General features: G+C 52.7%; 2 protein-coding genes across 2 annotated transcripts; one reads left to right on the top strand and one right to left on the bottom strand.

Moving 5' to 3' along the window:
• Positions 1-637: 637 nt before the first annotated feature.
• DPH2 (diphthamide biosynthesis 2) lies at positions 638-4,281 on the bottom strand. Its single transcript, XM_072127964.1, has 7 exons — positions 4,125-4,281; positions 3,257-3,432; positions 2,922-3,034; positions 2,454-2,674; positions 1,480-2,112; positions 1,179-1,370; positions 638-979 (listed from the first exon to the last, which is right to left on the bottom strand). Exons 1-7 carry the CDS (start codon positions 4,264-4,266, stop codon positions 855-857), a joined length of 1,602 nt encoding a protein of 533 aa, XP_071984065.1. The 5' UTR covers positions 4,267-4,281; the 3' UTR covers positions 638-854.
• A 28-nt stretch (positions 4,282-4,309) lies between these two features.
• Positions 4,310-14,605, top strand: IPP (intracisternal A particle-promoted polypeptide). Its single transcript, XM_072127963.1, has 9 exons — positions 4,310-4,460; positions 7,998-8,305; positions 9,151-9,582; positions 9,661-9,816; positions 9,903-10,070; positions 11,854-11,991; positions 12,062-12,184; positions 13,287-13,507; positions 13,742-14,605. Exons 2-9 carry the CDS (start codon positions 8,014-8,016, stop codon positions 13,964-13,966), a joined length of 1,755 nt encoding a protein of 584 aa, XP_071984064.1. The 5' UTR covers positions 4,310-4,460; positions 7,998-8,013; the 3' UTR covers positions 13,967-14,605.
• The last annotated feature ends 175 nt before the right edge of the window (positions 14,606-14,780 follow it).

Raw genomic sequence — 14,780 nt, 5'->3', positions numbered from 1 at the left:
GTTGCTTACACTTCCAGCAATGAAGAAAACACTTTCAAAGTAGCCGAACGCATGGGAACATTTGTAAACGCCCCATGTGTACACACCCCTGAGGTTAATTTACATATTTTTAGAACATTATTTTATCGGTAATACTGGGTCCCTGATTTTAGCTGGAACCTGTTCCATCATCCCGCAGAGGTAACGGGCATCCACGAGAGGACAGTCTACCACCGATATTCTGGTAGTAGATGTCCTTTAAGTTCTGTCCATGGAGACATGCGTGATCAGACCTCACACTGCTGTGCTCTCTGCAGTCAGTGTTATGAATAGTCCCTGGAGAGATGTGTAATCAAACCTTTGTAATATTCCATAAAAGTATGTTCTATAAATGCACTGGGGGTGTCCTCACACTGCTGAGCTAAGAGCAAAGAAGTGTCAGGACATGCCCCCAGTGCACTTGGAGAAGCTACAATCCTGGAATATAAATCCATATATCATAGTCCTGCTGCAACTAACAACATACACAAAGGTCTGATTACACATCTCTCCAGGGACAGTACATAACACTGACTGCAGAGAGCACAGCTGAGGGTTTGTTACAATGTAGGTGATGATAAAGCGCAGGAGTGAGCAGGACAAGCTGACAGCAAGCAGAGATAGTGGAGAAAAGTATAATGCGCAGGAATGGAAAAGACTTTTCATTCTACAATATTATTTTATGTACATAAAACAGGAGGCGTCGCAGATCTGAGCGGTGACAGCAGCCTGGAGGGGGCGCCACCAGGAGAGACGAGTGCAGCCTCTGCAGCAATGATGTCCCCAGGGTCACGATGTACAAGGGGGAGGGGTGATAGTCTGCGGAGGTCACCCCATCAGCTGCTCACTTCATCCTCATACGCGATGGCGATCCCTCTGCGCCCCTCCACGGCCTTCACCACCCGTGTCTCCCCCAGAGCCTTGTCCAGTCCCTGCCAGCTCCGAGAAGACAGGAAGGAGGCTGCAAGAGAGAGGGCAGAGGTTACAATCCCTACAATGCAACACAGTTATGTACAGCTCTGGATGTAAGATGAGTATAAGTGTGGATTGTGTGCAGCTCTGGATGTGACTGGAGTATAAGGACCTAATGACATTTCTTTCTCTGTGCAACCACAAGTCTCAGCGTAATCACATGACCTCCCCAGCTGGCGGCCACTTACCTGCAGGCCCGAGCTCGGCCACTGTAGTATCACTGTTCCTCTGTGCCAGGGTCCCACCAGGCGGCTCCGCTGAGGCTTCCTCCATCGCTGATGAGAATCGTAGAGACCGCAGATCCCCAGTGATCAGGGAGACATCGGTGCGGTCGGCATCTTCAGGGTTAATCTCTGGGAACGCTACATGAGCTGCTCCGCCTGTGAGGAGGAAGGTACGAGTTACTCCTCTATGTGACTTCTAGTGTTATCTAGGATTATCTCCAGGCAGAGCTGGACTTCCCCTTTAAGCCCGCAGTTTCCCACACACCTGGCAGTAATTCTCGGAAGTCAGTGACGCAGCGGCCAGCCCACTCCCGCGCGGGGTTACAGGCCACCTCCATCTCATCCGGGGTGATGATTGGCCGGTAGAACTCGGTGGAGTCCAGCAGCGAGTTCTCGGGACACGCCACCAGCACGAAGATGTCGACCTCCGGGAAGTTGGCGAGCTTGGCGGGGTTCAGCTTCCCCATGGACAGCAGGTAACTCTTCTTACCTGCCCGGCGGATGACCCCCTTCACATGCGCCAGAGCAGAGAGATAGTCCGAGACCCCCAGGGTGCCCACCAGTATCCCCACCACCCGGGCGTCCCGCGCCCTCTCTATCAGGTAGAAGCGTTTCATCAGCGCCCGGTTGACGTTAACTCCTTCCCTCCTGGACTCATTGGTCGCTGGGTTGAAGCTGAAGAAGGGGCAGAGCGGCCACGTCAGGAGGAGGTTATTTAGGGTCGCACCTTCACCGCCCACATAGAAGAAGCTGTAGCCGTCTGGCCAAACACTGGGGTCAGGGGTGAATGTCCGGCCAAACTTACACACCCCACCAGCAGGGGGCGCCCCTATGTGCCAGGACAGTGTGCTGAACACAACACGGGGATAAACAGGTGCCAGACGTGATTCCAGGTCTCCTGCGGGTAAAGGAAGAGCAGTCAGTGCAAGCCACAGACATCAGGTCAGAGGCAGAACATTCAGTAATTATCCCTGGCAGGAGCCATAGAGGGAGAAAGAAGAAAACGGGAAAGACAACAGCGACACCTGCAGGTAGCAGAAGGCAGTGCACTATGACATACATTGTTCTGTAAATGAATGCGGACACCCTCGGCCCCCAGACGTCTTCTCCTCCCCAATGGCCCGCAAACGCAATGGCCCCCAACCTCCGAGGTCCAACAGACGCCATCGCCCAGGCCCCAGGAACACCAACAAGGGCCCTGGGGTTACAAGATGCATTCCAGGGGTCAGACCCACGTACCTAGAATGTGATCGTACACCACGTCACTCAGGACCACGACCGCAGCGTTTCGCTCAGGAAACAGGTTGTGGAAAGCCTCGGCGCACAGATCCACGTCCACCGCTTTACGGCCAAACACGTAGGTGACAGGTATCCGCCGGCACGGGCTCAGACAGGCCCGCCCATAATGTACCAAAGCTTCAGCTCCCACATGTTCTGCCGCCACCTCGTCCACACAGCAGCTGTCGGGGGGTGAAGGAATAACACGTTATACGTAACAACCAGATCCAGTCCTGGGAAAGCTGGGTGGTAATCAGGTGGAAAGGGGAGCCCCTGTGGGGCTTAGTATAGTTCTCATCCAGCTTTCCCCAAGTCCTGAATGACACAATATACAGAATATTAGGACCAAGGAGGTTATCTGCCTGAAATTGACTTTTTTCAGGATGTAAGGAAAGCTGGGTGACTGACAAAGACCCGGACGCCCCTCACCTGCCATACGACGTGTCCCCCAGGATGTAGGTTTTGGCTCCGGTCGCCTCCTCCAGCTTCCTGGCTATGGGGACAGAGAAGACAAGGAGATCGTCCGGAAACTGCAGCGCCACCTGGGGAAAGAGGCAACGCGATTCTAGACCTCTGCTTGCTGGCAGTGAGTAGAAACTGAGGGTTTGTGACAGTGTATAAGGGAGAGAAGGTTGGCAGCTGCTGGGCTGATATGACAGATGATTTCCTGCACTGATACACTGTAACAAACCCTCAGGATGAGTTGACATCCTGTAATCCAGATCATGAAATGTTACGGATTATCGGACAGAGCCACCACTGACCTTTTTCACCGCCGTCTCCTTTATGAAGTCGATGGTTCTCTGGATTTCATAGATTTGGTCCAGTGTTGTCTCGGTGGTGACATCAGGACTCGGCTCCAAGGGGCTCAAATCTCGGAAGATGGCGTCCGCCCCATCGCTGCTAAAGAGAGCGCTCGACATCTTAGCGCCAGTGTGATCTAAGGGAGAACAGCAACACAGAGGATGTCAGGAAACAAGAGTGCTAATCTTACAGCAGGTAAAAGAAATATTTGGTGGGAGAAGCAAGGTCCCCAGCAGCACAGAGGATGTCAGGAGAGAAAGTGCTGATCATCTGGGAGATCAAGGACTACAGTTGCACTATTACAAAATAGAGCAGAGTCGCTGAGCAGCACAGAGGATGTCAGGAAACAGGTCTGAAGATCTTATAGCAGGGTAAGAGGATGGAGCAGAGTCGCCAGCAGCACAGAGGATGTCAGGAAACAGGTCTGCAGAAATTATAGCAGGTTAAGAGGATGGAGCAGGGTCCCCAGCAGCACAGAGGATGTCAGGAAACAGGTCTGCAGATCTTATAGCAGGGTAAGAGGATGGAGCAGAGTCCCCAGCAGCACAGAGGATGTCAGGATACAGGTCTGAAGATCTTGTAGCAGGGAAAGAGGATGGAGCAGAGTCCCAGCAGCACAGAGGATGTCAGGAAACAGGTCTGCAGATCTTATAGCAGGGTAAGAGGATGGAGCAGAGTCCCAGCAGCACAGAGGATGTCAGGAAACAAGTCTGCAGATCTTATAGCAGGGAAAGAGGATGGATTCTCCAGCAGTGCAGAACATATTAGGAGAGGCGTGTGCTGGATCAGTGCTACTCTTTCTCATAACAGATGATGCTCATGACTTACCTTTGATAACGGGCCAGCTCCGTACACTCAGCACCGAGCACACTGACAGCACAGCCGCCTCCACATGGAGCCCAGGAACTCCCCCGCCACCTCCAACATGGCCGCCCGTCCAGGTCAGAACTCCCCACGCCACCTCCAACATGGCCGTCCGTCCTGGTCAGAGCTCCCCCGCCACTCCCAACATGGCCGCCCATCCAGGGCACAGCTCGCCCCAGGCCGGAATTGTGCCCACCACCTCCAACATGGCCGTCCGCCTAAGCCGGATGCATGCCGTAAACGTCATGACGTCATCACCATAACAAACCGGACTGAATGAAGAACTGAGCGGAGGAGCAGGTAACAGCAACTGCGATACAGGACGCTAGTGATACCTCCCCAGCTGCGATACAGGACACTAGTGGTACCACCCCAGCTGAGATACAGGACGCTAGTGATACCTCCCCAGCTGCGATACAGGACGCTAGTGATACCTCCCCAGCTGCGATACAGGACGTTAGTGATACCTCCCTCAGCTGAGATACAGGACACTAGTGATACCTCCCCAGCTGCGATACAGGACACTAGTGATACCTCCCCAGCTGCGATACAGGACACTAGTGGTACCACCCCAGCTGAGATACAGGACACTAGTGGTACCTCCCCAGCTGCGATACAGGACACTAGTGATACCTCCCTAGCTGAGATACAGGACGCTAGTGATACCTCCCCAGCTGCGATACAGGACACTAGTGATACCTCCCCAGCTGAGATACAGGACGCTAGTGATACCTCACCAGCTGAGATACATGACGCTAGTGATACCTCCCCAGCTGCGATACAGGACACTAGTGATACCTCCCCAGCTGCGATACAGGACACTAGTGATACCTCCCCAGCTGCGATACAGGACACTAGTGATACCTCCCCAGCTGCGATACAGGACACTAGTGATACCTCCCCAGCTGCGATACAGGACACTAGTGATACCTCCCCAGCTGCGATACAGGACACTAGTGATACCTCCCCAGCTGAGATACAGGACACTAGTGATACCTCCCCAGCTGCGATACAGGACGCTAGTGATACCTCCCCAGCTGCGATACAGGACACTAGTGATACCTCCCCAGCTGAGATACAGGACACTAGTGATACCTCCCCAGCTGCGATACAGGACACTAGTGATACCTCCCTAGCTGAGATACAGGACACTAGTGATACCTCCCCAGCTGCGATACAGGACACTAGTGATACCTCCCCAGCTGAGATACAGGACACTAGTGATACCTCCCCAGCTGCGATACAGGACACTAGTGATACCCCCCAGCTGCGATACAGGACACTAGTGATACCTCCCCAGCTGTGATACAAGACGCTAGTGATACCTCCCCAGCTGCGATACAGGACGCTAGTGATACCTCCCCAGCTGAGATACAGGACACTAGTGATACCTCCCCAGCTGCGATACAGGACACTAGTGATACCTCCCCAGCTGTGATACAGGACGCTAGTGATACCTCCCCAGCTGCGATACAGGACGCTAGTGATACCTCCCCAGCTGAGATACAAAACACTATTGATACCTCCCCAGCTGTGATACAGGACACTAGTGATACCTCCACAGCTGAGATACAGGACACTAGTGATACCTCCCCAGCTGCGATACAGGACACTAGTGATACCCCCCAGCTGCGATACAGGACACTAGTGATACCCCCCAGCTGCGATACAGGACACTAGTGATACCTCCCCAGCTGCGATACAGGACACTAGTGATACCTCCCCAGCTGAGATACAGGACGCTAGTGATACCTCCCCAGCTGAGATACAAAACACTATTGATACCTCCCCAGCTGCGATACAGGACACTAGTGATACCTCCCCAGCTGAGATACAGGACACTAGTGATACCTCCCCAGCTGTGATACAGGACACTAGTGATACCTCCCCAGCTGAGATACAAAACACTATTGATACCTCCCCAGCTGAGATACAGGACACTAGTGATACCTCCCCAGCTGAGATACAGGACACTAGTGATACCTCCCCAGCTGAGATACAGGACACTAGTGATACCTCCCCAGCTGCGATAAGGGACCCTAGTGATACCTCCCCAGCTGAGATACAGGACACTAGTGATACCTCCCCAGCTGAGATACAGGACACTAGTGATACCTCCCCAGCTGAGATACAGGACACTAGTGATACCTCCCCAGCTGAGATACAGGACACTAGTGATACCTCCCCAGCTGCGATACAGGACACTAGTGATACCTCCCCAGCTGAGATACAGGACGCTAGTGATACCTCCCCAGCTGCGATACAGGACACTAGTGATACCTCCCCAGCTGAGATACAGGACACTAGTGATACCTCCCCAGCTGCGATACAGGACACTAGTGATACCTCCCCAGCTGAGATACAGGACACTAGTGATACCTCCCCAGCTGCGATACAGGACACTAGTGATACCTCCCCAGCTGCGATACAGGACACTAGTGATACCTCCCCAGCTGAGATACAGGACGCTAGTGATACCTCCCCAGCTGAGATACAGGACGCTAGTGATACCTCCCCAGCTGAGATACAGGACGCTAGTGATACCTTCCCAGCTGAGATACAGGACGCTAGTGATACCTCCCCAGCTGAGATACAGGACACTAGTGATACTTCCCCAGCTGAGATACAGGACACTAGTGATACCTCCCCAGCTGAGATACAAAACACTATTGATACCTCCCCAGCTGCGATACAGGACACTAGTGATACTTCCCCAGCTGAGATACAAAACACTATTGATACCTCCCCAGCTGCGATACAGGACACTAGTGATACTTCCCCAGCTGAGATACAGGACACTAGTGATACCTCCCCAGCTGAGATACAGGACACTAGTGATACCTCCCCAGCTGCGATACAGGACACTAGTGATACCTCCCCAGCTGAGATACAGGACACTAGTGATACCTCCCCAGCTGCGATACAGGACACTAGTGATACCTCCCCAGCTGAGATACAGGACACTAGTGATACTTCCCCAGCTGAGATACAGGACACTAGTGATACCTCCCCAGCTGCGATACAGGACACTAGTGATACCTCCCCAGCTGCGATACAGGACACTAGTGATACCTCCCCAGCTGAGATACAGGACGCTAGTGATACCTCCCCAGCTGAGATACAGGACGCTAGTGATACCTCCCCAGCTGCGATACAGGATGCTAGTGATACCTCCCCAGCTGCGATACAGGACGCTAGTGATACCTCACCAGCTGAGATACATGACGCTAGTGATACCTCCCCAGCTGAGATACAGGACACTAGTGATACCTCCCCAGCTGAGATACAGGACGCTATTGATACCTCCCCAGCTGAGATACAGGACGCTAGTGATACTTCCCCAGCTGAGATACAGGACGCTAGTGATACCACCCCAGCTGAGATACAGGAAACTAGTGATACCTCCCCAGCTGCGATACAGGGCGCTAGTGATACCTCCCCAGCTGAGATACAGGACACTAGTGATACTTCCCCAGCTGCGATACAGGACACTGTATTGTCCCCCATGATTCCTTGTATCCTCATTACTACACTGTTGTTTCTTATATAATTACACCCCCATAGTAACGCATTGTTATTATGTGACCCCCCGTGTTACATCCCATGTGCCCCCTGTCACCCCTGTATTGGGTGCAGAGTCTGGGGGAAAGTTCTTAGCAAGATGAAATGTCATCCTGTGACAATTGCCTCATAGTGTGATACCATGTGACTGCCACAAGTCAGGAGGGGGCACCGCAGTATTAGAAATAAAACTGTGTCATGTGATCGGTTCGTGCCCTCAGATGTACCCGTCTCCACTGCGACCCCAAGCCCTTCTTAATGGTTTTTGTATTTCAGGTCATCTGTTGCAGTCATGGACCCAGTGACAACAGCCTCCCCCGGCGCCTCCCTGCGATCCGTAGAGAGACACGCACACCTGGTGCTGCAGCAGATGGAGAAGATGAGGCAGCAGCTGGAGTTCTGTGACCTGCATCTCCACATTGGACAGGAGGTTTTCGGGGCGCATAAGCTGGTGCTGGCCGCCAGTAGCCCGTACTTTGCAGCTCTGCTCTCAGGGGGCATGAAGGAGTCATCCGGGGACGTGGTGCGGATCCAGGAGGTGGAACCCCCCATCTTCCAGCTGCTCCTGGACTTCATCTACACTGGTCAGTGGATTATTCCACCATCTCCACAGATATGTAGCAGAGCTGATTGTGTATTACTTATCACAAGAGCAAAACTGACTTAGTTACTAATGGCAACCAATCAGCTTAAATTTTTTTATAAACTGGAAACTGAGCTCTGATTGGTGTCTGTTAGACACTATTGTAATATTCCCCCCTATGAAGTTATCTGATATCTGTTTCTAGATAAAACTATATATCAGATCCTTTCAGAGATGCATTTATCCCATCCCCCTGGTTCAGTGATTAATGTAGCCCCTCCCCCTGGTTCAGTGATTAATGTAGCCTCTCCCCCTGGTTCAGTGATTAATGTAGCCCCTCCCCCTGGTTCAGTGATTAATGTAGCCCCTCCCCCTGGTTCAGTGATTAATGTAGCCCCTCCCCCTGGTTCAGTGATTAATGTAGCCCTTCCCCTGGTTCAGTGATTAATGTAGCCCCTCCCCCTGGTTCAGTGATTAATGTAGCCCCTCCTCGGGTTCAGTGATGCATGTAGCTACTCCCTCTCTAATGCAGTGATACATGTAGCTCCTCCTTATGATGCATGTAGCCCTTCCCCCGGGACAGTGATGCATTTAGCTCCTCCCTCTGCTGCTGTGATGCATATAAACCCTCCCCTGGTGTAGAGATTGATGTAGCTCCTCCCTCTGGTGCACTTTTGCGTTTAGACCCTCCCCTGGTGTGTCTATATATGTAGCTCCTCCCTCTGGTACAGTGATCTGTGGCTCCTCCCTTTGATGCAGTGATGCATGTAGCTCCTCCCTCCGGTGCCCCTTCTCTGTCTTTCCCGTGGATTCCCGGTTATATGAATCTTCTTTGTTCTGTCCCAGGTTCGGTCCTCATCAGCCCAGAGAACGTGCAGGAACTGATGACAGCGGCCGACATGCTGCAGCTGAGCCATGTGGTGGCGCTCTGCTGCGATTTCCTGAAGGAGCAGATTGAGCCGGGTAACTGCATCGGCTTCTTCCAGTTCTCGGAGCAGTTGTGCTGTCAGCAGCTGCTGGAGTTCACAGAGAGCTACATCCACACTCACTTCCCGGAGGTGCAGCGGGGCGAGGAGTTCCTGGCGCTGAGCAAGGAGCAGCTGATCCGCCTCCTGCGCAGCGAGGAGCTATGCATCGAGGACGAGCACCAGGTCTTCTCTGCCGCCATGTCCTGGCTCCAGAAAGACACAACTACACGTAAGAGACACGTGGTGGAGGTCCTGGAGCCTGTGCGCTTCCCCCTGCTCCCTCCGCAGCGCCTCCACAAAGACATTGAAGGTAAGTAGAATTGCCATTCACCCCGCGCAGACAGGACCTGCCCCACCTGCCCCTATTCATCACATCTCCTTGTCACAGAGGTAACAGACTTCAGCCTGCGGGTGGCGCTGCAGACGCTTCTGAGGGAATACTGTGAGCCCAGCCTGTCCCCCAAAGACAAAAAGCTCTGCAGCTTCCTCCAGCCATCACGTGTGCGGCCACGCAGGAAGGCGCGCAAATTCCTGTATGCTATAGGTGAGGACAGCATGGTGGATGGTGGGAGTAGTGGGGGCTATGCTGGATTCATGGCTTTCGTAATGTATTCATCTGCCTCCACACAGGGGGGTACACACGCCTACAGGGGGGGCGTTGGAGTGACAGCAGAGCGCTGAGTTGTGTGGAGAGGTTCGATACGTTCAGTCAGTACTGGAGCACCGTGTCCTCCCTGCACCAGGCACGAAGCGGGATGAGCGCAGCCGTCCTGGATGGGAAGATATACGTGGTCGGAGGTAGGTACCCCCCACACACATAAAATATACCATGTCTCTACTATACTCTATATGTGTGCGGGATCTACCAGGTGGTGTGACCCTACAGTAATTAGTAATATCCCTAGAGAGATGTGTAATCAGACCTCACACTGCTGTGCTCTGTGCTCTCTGCAGCCAGTGTTATGTATTGTCCCTGGAGAGATGTGTAATCAGACCTCACACTGCTGTGCTCTGTGATCTCTGCAGCCAGTGTTATGTATTGTCCTGGGTGAGATGTGTAATCAGACCTTTGTGTATGTTGTTAGTAGCAGCAGGACTGTGATGTATGGATTTCTATTCCAGGATTGTAGCTTCTCCAAGTGCCCTGGGGGCGTGTCCACTCCCCACACAGAGGAAGGGGTGTGAAATCATACTATTTAGAGAACTCGGAGTAAAGCAGTGTGAGGACACAGACCAGGTGCTTTTGTAGACACTACAATCCCGCTCTCCTCTCTGCATGAACAAAACTAATGATAAATTACCTTTTTTAGTCACTTTCCAGACCTCTTCAGACTCCTGTTCACATACACCTATATATCCATCTACTTATGTATCTATACACCTAGGCTAAATAGAGCAGAGCTGCAGTGTAAAGCATGGAGACAGGAGTCATCTGAGGACACGGTGTCCTGTGTTGGGCCATGCTCCTGAGGCCGGCAGCACACGTGGCGTTTTGAACCCGTTTTTGGGCCGATTTTAAGAAGTCCCTTGAAAAATGCATCAGTTTTTGACCGGTTTTACCAATTATCATAATTAAAATGGGTCAAAAACTGATGCGTTGTCAAAAAACGCATGTGTTTTTTTAATGGACTGCTTAAAAACAGCCCAAAAATGGGTTCAAAACGCCACGTTTGCCACCAGCCTGAGGGCCTCTGTCTGTGCACCCTGTGCCGTGCGCCTGGGGGCCTCTGTCTGTGCACCCTGTGCCGTGCGCCTGGGGGCCGCTGTCTGTGCACCCTGTGCCGTGCGCCTGGGGGCCGCTGTCTGTGCACCCTGTGCCGTGCGCCTGGGGGCCGCTGTCTGTGCACCCTGTGCCGTGCGCCTGGGGGCCGCTGTCTGTGCACCCTGTGCCGTGCGCCTGGGGGCCGCTGTCTGTGCACCCTGTGCCGTGCGCCTGGGGGCCGCTGTCTGTGCACCCTGTGCCGTGCGCCTGGGGGCCGCTGTCTGTGCACCCTGTGCCGAGCTCCTGGGGGCCGCTGTTTGTGCACCCTGTGCCGTGCTCCTGGGGGCCGCTGTCTGTGCACCCTGTGCCGTGCTCCTGGGGGCCGCTGTCTGTGCACCCTGTGCCGTGCTCCTGGGGGCCGCTGTCTGTGCACCCTGTGCCGTGCTCCTGGGGGCCGCTGTCTGTGCACCCTGTGCCGTGCGCCTGGGGGCCGCTGTCTGTGCACCCTGTGCCGTGCGCCTGGGGGCCGCTGTCTGTGCACCCTGTGCCGTGCTCCTGGGGGCCGCTGTCTGTGCACCCTGTGCCGAGCTCCTGGGGGCCGCTGTTTGTGCACCCTGTGCCGAGCTCCTGGGGGCCGCTGTTTGTGCACCCTGTGCCGTGCTCCTGGGGGCCGCTGTCTGTGCACCCTGTGCCGTGCTCCTGGGGGCCGCTGTCTGTGCACCCTGTGCCGTGCTCCTGGGGGCCGCTGTCTGTGCACCCTGTGCCGTGCTCCTGGGGGCCGCTGTCTGTGCACCCTGTGCCGTGCTCCTGGGGGCCGCTGTTTGTGCACCCTGTGCCGACGCCATGTTCTGCTGTGTGATTTATTGCTCTTCTCTGCAGGGGAAAAGGACTCAATGATCTTTGACTGTGTGGAGAGCTACGACCCAGTGAGCAAACAGTGGGCAGCAGTGGCCTCCATGAATCAGCCGCGATGTGGCCTGGGGGTGTGTTCCTGCCACGGCGCCATCTACGCAATGGGTGAGTGCCACCCCATACCCGATCATTGTATTATAGCCTGAGGATGGCAGCATTATACCTTGTATTGCAGGAGGCTGGGTCGGATCAGAGATCGGGAACGGCATTGAAAGATTTTCACCAGAGGAGAACACATGGACGATAGTGGGGCAGATGGCGCTGCCCAGGTATAACTTTGCCTGCTGCGAGAGACAAGGTGAGGAGAGAACTAATGATTATTAAGAAGCTACATCCTGTATAATACTCCAGAGCTGCACTCACTATTCTGCTGCTGGTGCAGTCACTGTGTACATACATGACATTACTTATCCTGTACTGATCCTGAGTTACATCCTGTATTATACCCCAGTTCTGCACTCACTATTCTGCTGCTGGTGCAGTCACTGTGTACATACATAACATTACTTATCCTGTACTGATCCTGAGTTACATCCTGTATTATACTCCAGAGCTGCACTCACTATTCTGCTGGTGCAGTCACTGTGTACATACATAACATTACTTATCCTGTACTGATCCTGAGTTACATCCTGTATTATACCCCAGAGCTGCACTCACTATTCTGCTGCTGGGGCAGTCACTGTGTACATACATGACATTACTTATCCTGTACTGATCCTGAGTTACATCCTGTATTATACTCCAGAGCTGCACTCACTATTCTGCTGGTGGTGCAGTCACTGTGTACACACATGACATTACTTATCCTGTACTGATCCTGAGTTACATCGTGTATCATACCCCAGAGCTGTACTCACTATTCTGCTGCAGTCACTGTGTACACACATGACATTACTTATCCTGTATCATACCCCAGTTCTGCACTCACTATTCTGCTGCTGGTGCAGTCACTGTGTACATACATGACATTACTTATCCTGTACTGATCCTGAGTTACATCCTGTATTATATCCCAGAGCTGCACTCACTATTCTGCTGCTGGTGCAGTCACTGTGTACACACATGACATTACTTATCCTGTATCATACCCCAGTTCTGCACTCACTATTCAGCTGCTGGTGCAGTCACTGTGTACACACATGACATTACTTATCCTGTATCATACCCCAGTTCTGCACTCACTATTCTGCTGCTGGTGCAGTCACTGTGTACATACATGACATTACTTATCCTATACTGATCCTGAGTTACATCCTGTATTATATCCCAGAGCTGCACTCACTATTCTGCTGCTGTTGCAGTCACTGTGTACATACATGACGATCCTGAGTTACATCCTGCATTATACCCCAGAGCTGCACTCACTATTCTGCTGATATGTGACTCCTCTCTTTCAGGGCTGATATATGTGGTCGGTGGGATTAGTCATGAGGGGATAGAACTTTCTTCCGTTGAAGTTTTTGATCCCATTGCCAGGCGCTGGACAACGCTGCCCCCTATGGGGACCCGCAGGGCACACCTGGGTGTAGCTTCCTTAAACGACTGTCTTTATGTGGTGGGTGGCTGGAACGAGGTCCAGGACGCCCTGAACACAGTGGAGAAGTTTTCTTTTGAGGAGGTAAATTAATAGAATTGTGAGTAAAAAGCTGATGTATTATGTTGTAAAACAAATCTGTTCTAAAAATCTCTGCTTGCTGTCAGTTGCTGCTCACAGCTAATAACTTGTTACACTTGGATCCAGTTTAGTCATTTTCTTTGACCAAATACAATGTAACAAACTCTCAGAAGTGGAGTGATTGTGCTTTGGAAGCAGTTGCCTCTGTTCTCATTCCTTATCTTCCTTCCATTGTAGGAGCTGTGGGTGGAGGTGGCATCGATGAGGATCCCCAGAGCTGGCGTCTCTGTCATCAGTGTGAACGGGCTTCTATACGCTGCAGGGGGCAGGGCCAGTGTTCAGAACTTCTCCGCCCCTGTGACCTCGGACTCGGTGGAGGTTTATAACCCGCACACTGACACCTGGGTGGAGATTGGGGGCATGATCACCAGCCGCTGCGAGGGCACCCTGGCCGTTCTATAGTATCAGCAGATGGCGCCACTTCTGATGGTGTTATTGTTGGATTCTGCTTATGTCGGAGCTTGGTGATTTGTATGTGGGGGCACCAGGCATCCGACACTCAGATGGGCACAACGTGAAGGTTCTTGGGAGCAGTCTGAGGTGTATTACCAGGCACAGTTCTGTCAGGATATAACCCAATAGAGCCAGATGCCCATCTGGTGATTGTGAGGACAAACAGTCACCAGCATAACAAGAGTTAAATGCAAAGTGTGTAGTAAGAGGCTGATAACAGAGAGTAATAGACTGTATCCCCCTGTATAGTCTCCTCTCCCCAGGATGAAATGGCTGATAACAGAGAGTAATAGATTGTATCCCCCCCTGTATAGTCTCCTCTCCCCAGGATGAAATGGCTGATAACAGAGAGCAGTAAATAATACTCTACATACTGCAGATTATCATGGGATGAGGGTTTCGGATGAAGGCAATTATAGATTTCTGCTCCGTGCACGGGTCTCCTTGAGCCGGGCTTCAGTACAAGGCGGAGGAGCTTGTGGCTCCGCTGGGCAGTGCAGATACGTGGGAGTCGCTGCTCAGATTTGCGCTGTAATGAGGGAGGGATTTGCATCACTATCGGGGTCTAATAAAGCGATGTCACAGGGTCGAGGTCCCCGAGTATTTTTAGCGGACGATGGATATGGGATAACGATACAACTTGCGACAACTCCCATCAGGAATTGTCTGTTACCAGGAGCCTCCAGAAGCGTCTTTCTTAATGTCATCCTCGGAGGCTCCAGGGTCGGGATCATTCATGCGTCTCCTGTAGTCACTGTCTGTC

Source organism: Engystomops pustulosus, chromosome 10 (assembly GCF_040894005.1).
Source record: "Engystomops pustulosus chromosome 10, aEngPut4.maternal, whole genome shotgun sequence".
Lineage (NCBI taxonomy): Eukaryota > Metazoa > Chordata > Amphibia > Anura > Leptodactylidae > Engystomops > Engystomops pustulosus.
This window is presented reverse-complemented; position numbering and strand designations above follow the sequence as displayed.

What these genes read in the sequence shown, in the direction of transcription:
- DPH2 (XM_072127964.1), bottom strand. Translation starts at nt 4,266, where the DNA reads ATGTTGGAGGTGGCGTGGGGAGTTCTGACCTGGACGGGCGGCCATGTT. An exon ending in AGGAGACGGCGGTGAAAAAG is followed by an intron (nt 3,035 to 3,256) that starts GTCAGTGGTGGC and finishes CTCTTTCCCCAG; the next exon opens with GTGGCGCTGCAGTTTCCGGA. An exon ending in GGGGACACGTCGTATGGCAG is followed by an intron (nt 2,675 to 2,921) that starts GTGAGGGGCGTC and finishes ACCCCCCGACAG; the next exon opens with CTGCTGTGTGGACGAGGTGG.
- IPP (XM_072127963.1), top strand. Translation starts at nt 8,014, where the DNA reads ATGGACCCAGTGACAACAGCCTCCCCCGGCGCCTCCCTGCGATCCGTA. An exon ending in CGGCGCCATCTACGCAATGG is followed by an intron (nt 11,992 to 12,061) that starts GTGAGTGCCACC and finishes CTTGTATTGCAG; the next exon opens with GAGGCTGGGTCGGATCAGAG. An exon ending in TGCCTGCTGCGAGAGACAAG is followed by an intron (nt 12,185 to 13,286) that starts GTGAGGAGAGAA and finishes CCTCTCTTTCAG; the next exon opens with GGCTGATATATGTGGTCGGT.